At 41.9% G+C, this 4,292-nt stretch overlaps 1 protein-coding gene across 1 annotated transcript in view; it reads right to left on the bottom strand.

The window, feature by feature from the left end:
* SLC10A2 (solute carrier family 10 member 2) overlaps positions 1 to 4,292 on the bottom strand; it is a 22,391-nt gene that overhangs the window by 10,521 nt on the left and 7,578 nt on the right. The window contains exon 2 of the mRNA XM_006141504.3: positions 3,149 to 3,267. Within this exon, the coding sequence (XP_006141566.1) occupies positions 3,149 to 3,267 (119 nt within the window). The remainder of the gene's footprint in view (positions 1 to 3,148; positions 3,268 to 4,292) is intronic.

The following is a 4,292-nucleotide window of genomic DNA, read 5'->3' as shown; positions in this document are numbered from 1 at the left end:
GTGGTGATTGGGTTCATGTGTGTGGCCGGATAGACTCAGAGGTCAACCTTTCTCTATTCACAAACTGTGGGAAGTGTACAGGTCAGCTCTGCTGAGCTCCGGTTTCCCCATTTGTAAAATGGGTAGAACTATGTCTGCCTAACAGTGCTGTTGTAATAATGAGCTGATGACATGAGTGTGAAGTTCTTGGAGAAGGACAGTCACGAATGCAGAATAAAGAAGAGGAGGTACAGCAGCTTGCCAGCATTGTCTTCTTCTTTTTTACTGTGAAGTGGTTTTAGTTGATCGTTGGACAGTAGTGTTCTCCCCACCCAGAAGTCGTCCTTGGAGGGCTCATCCATGTTTACTGTCATTGGAACACGCTGAGCACTGTGTGGAAGTTGTTCCAAATGCATGCCACCATGGAGCAGGGCAGGGTAGACTAGTGGCTGTTTCTAGTATGCAGAGATTGTGGGCCTTGATCCTCTCTTGCAAAATGGTAATAGCATACTGGGAAGAAGTCAATTCATTGGCTCTATACCTCAAAGGACTAGAAAAACCAATAGTCACAAAGATCAGAAAATAAGCCAGAGCAAAGATTACAGTGAACAAATAGAGTTAATTAATATTCTTGTTTTTCAAACTGTTGTTTATCTTTCCACTCTTCTCTTTTTCTTTACTTTTCCCTTTTTATTTTTAACCTCACTTATAATGACCTTTTCCTTCACTGAGGTGCTGATTGATTTCTCAGTTTCTCCTGCTTTCAAAATTGATTCACATGGGGGGAACCAGCAGTTAGCGTAATGGCTATGTCGCTGGACTCCCACATAGTCGACTGTGGTTTGTGTCCCGGACCCGGTGGCTTAAAACTCACGCCGGGCGCGTGTGTGTGCGAGCCCAAGATCCCAGGAGGAGAATGGAGGAGAAGGGATTGCGCCATGACCATCCCCTCTGGGGGTGATTTCTCGCTTTCTGTCTCTATGTCTCTCTCTGTCTGTCTGGCGAGTGCACACGCCCTATAGCAAAAACCTCTCCAAAAAAAAAAAAAAAGAAAAAAATTGATTCACATTAAATGATATGCAATAAGTCACTCATGCTGTCATTAGAATTACCGGATATTGAGACCAGCAGTTGGCATAATGGCTATGACGCTGGACTCCCATGTAGTCGACCACAGTTTGAGTCCTGGACCCGGTGGCTTAAACTCATGCTGGGCATGTGTGTGTGCATGCCCAAGATCCTGAGGAGAATTGAGGAGAAGGGATTGCAGTGTGACCATCTCCCCTCAGGTGATTTCTCACTTTCTGCTCTCTCTGTCTTTTTGGCGAACGCATGCATCTTATAGCTTTTGCTCTCTAAAAAAAAAAAAAGAATTGCTGAACATTTCTGTAGGGCATTTTCCAGAAGAATACTTTTATCTATGTCTTTCCAGTAGAGAGTGAGAGAAAAAGAGAGTGAGAGTGACAGCAAGAACAAGTGAGAACAAGTGATAGCAACAGTGAGAACAAGAAAGAGTGACAGGTACCTCCATAGGATCCTCATGCCGTGACCCACCCTCAGTCTCAGGCTCCGAGGATCACAGGTACATATGCAGGCCCAGAGTGTACAGGGACACTTTGGGATACAAACCTGGGACCTTCTCCTTTGTTTCAGCCTTGTAGAGTACTGGGTTACCATTGAGCCACCATGGCTGGCCAAGGGGAAAATGTTTTAAGCTTTGAATTGTTTTCATAAGGAAGACTGATGTACAGTCAAAATTCTTGTCAGCAGGCAGATTCTTTGAGAGACCACTCAGACAATCAGCACTCAGACAAACAACCACTCACACAAACAATATTCTTTAACCCTCAGGCAGGTGTCCGCTGAGAGAGCAGCTAGAGGATGAAGCCATGTGATGCATGGGGGGAGGTAGTCACTGAAGGACAAGGAGACCTGTTTCTGGGAGGTCCTCAGTGGATAACAGAAGGACCTTATGCTCAGAAATCTTATACAGAATAGGAATAGGGTGTTCAAAGAGAAACACTTTTAAAAATCTCATATTTATAACAGGAGTGGTAGAGAGAGAGAGGAGACTATCTAATAATACTACAATACAGACCCTCCCTGATTAGTGTTCTGAATGTGTTCTAATTGAGTAGTACGTACCTCAGATCACATTTAATCACAAAACAATCTTTCTAGGACAGGGAAGGGACTTTAGTCCAGCTTCCCATCTGGACAGGGGTCCCTTTCACAACACCCTGATGAGTCTCTATATGGCCTTTTCTTTATGAGATCTTTCATGGGAAACCTACACTCTTTTGAGGAAGCTCATCAAAAAGACATTTGTTTCCAAGGTCAGCTAAAAAAAAAAAGTAAGACTACTTAGAGCATCTGGTGATGGGTAGTCATGTACTATTTCACTTGTATTTGTGTGTGTGTGTGTGTGTGTGTGTGTGTGTGTGTGTGTGATGATTACTCCATGGGAAATGCCTGCTTCTGGAATACCAGAGGCTCTCTTACCCTTCCATGGTTCTCCAACAACTTATCCAACAATCATCTATTTTCCCAGAAACAGAACAAGAGGCTCCTTTAGGATGGGGACGAACATTGAGGAGTTAAATGAGTGGAGACAGGGTCAAAGCAAGCAAATTTGATTTTCAGAGCTGGGAAGACTGTATTTAGTCAACCTTTGAATTAAAATATGGCTCACAACTGAATGTTACAAACAATATGCTTAATCTGGTAGTTTCCTGTTAAAACACTCATGCTTACTTAGTGCTCTATTTTGAAATTATCATATAATGTTTTTCCCCCATTTTGAGTGCCTGAGTGGGAACTCCTGCTCTTATGAGCTAGTTACACTATGTGTTAAGGAAAAGATGGAGGCTCCCACACACCAGCAACTTTAGCTTCCTCCGTCCAGACTGCCTTAAGTTAGCTCTTCTCCCTCGTGATTTGGATTGAGAAGAAAGCAGATTCTCTTATGGAGCCAAAATTTGGAATTTGCATTTTTCTAACCTTCATCAAAATACAGAGATGACTTTGCAATGACATCATAATTGGGCAAAACCTGCCGCTAGTGCAGCTGGTAAATAACAGTTGGGTCTAAGTCCAATCTGAGATCCTAGTGGGAATAAGCAGAGAATTTTGGGGTGATACTGAAAAGCCTTGCAGAGAGATGACTTACCTATGGTATCATAGGGGATTATGATGGTCCCAGAGTCGGCCCATGTTTTGGTATAGATAAGGAGGCACAGTGGCATCATTCCAAGGGCAAGCAGTGTGGAACATGTGGTCATGCTGACGCTGAAAGGAAATGGGCAGGTTGATATTCCACCTGTTTTCTAGGGGAGAGACTGGTTCATTTCCAATTTTTGATTAGAAAGTCCTACTTAGCCATAGGAAAAAATGAGACTGTATCATTTGACTCAAAATGGATGAATATAGAAGACTTAATGTTCAGTAATGTGAACCTGACTTTGCAAGATACACACTGTATACCTCCACTTAATATGTACCAAATGTCTGCACTTTACAGCAGAAATGGAAAGATCTGAAGATATGAAAGTAGAGAGATAAGTCCAGATACCAGAGACTGTAAAGGAGGAAAGAGGGTGGGAAAGGCAAAGGGAAGAAAGATTCAATAGACAAAAGAACATAAAGATCTCTGTTGAAAAAAATTCTGTAAGTTTTGCTTTATAAAAAAATTAAATTAAAAAGAAGAAATTCAAAGTCCTTTAGGAGTTTGTCTTAACTAGTAGCATTATCAGGTATGATGGGTAGACACGAACATGTGGCCAAGAATGTGTGGGGCCTGCCTTGGACAAAGTGGTCTATTTTTGCTGTCTTTCTGCTTAGCTCTGTCAGTTCATCCTTCCCTCTGCATTTGTGCACAAGAGTCAGAGAAGGCATCTAATGATGGTTTAAACTCATTGTGAAACAAGGCACAAGGTACCTGGATGTGTCACTCTTTGAACCTCCAGTCACAGAACAGCAAACATGTTTATTCAGCTAGGACCACAAGACCACCCATCTTTCTTTGTTTTTATGAGATGGCCTCTTTAGGCCCTGGGAGAAGAATATAGGCCCAAAAGAGGAGACCTTAGTGTATTTCCATAAGACAAATTGTTTCCTAAGTGGCCATAGATTGATAAAATAAGAGGAATCAACTAAAAATAAAAACCAAAAAATAAAAAAGAAAAAAGAAAGAAAGAAAGAAAAGAACACATGTAAAACATGCAAGCACACAGAATAAGCCTGGATTCTTAGGGCTGAGTAAGCTGCTAACAATTTAACATATGTGGTTCAGAACAGCCAGAGTCTGGTATTAC

Source organism: Tupaia chinensis, unplaced genomic scaffold (genome assembly GCF_000334495.1).
Source record: "Tupaia chinensis unplaced genomic scaffold, TupChi_1.0 Scaffold000057_1, whole genome shotgun sequence".
Classification (NCBI taxonomy): Eukaryota; Metazoa; Chordata; class Mammalia; order Scandentia; family Tupaiidae; genus Tupaia; species Tupaia belangeri.
Note: the sequence above shows the minus strand (reverse complement) of the source record. Positions and strands in the feature narration are given on the sequence as shown.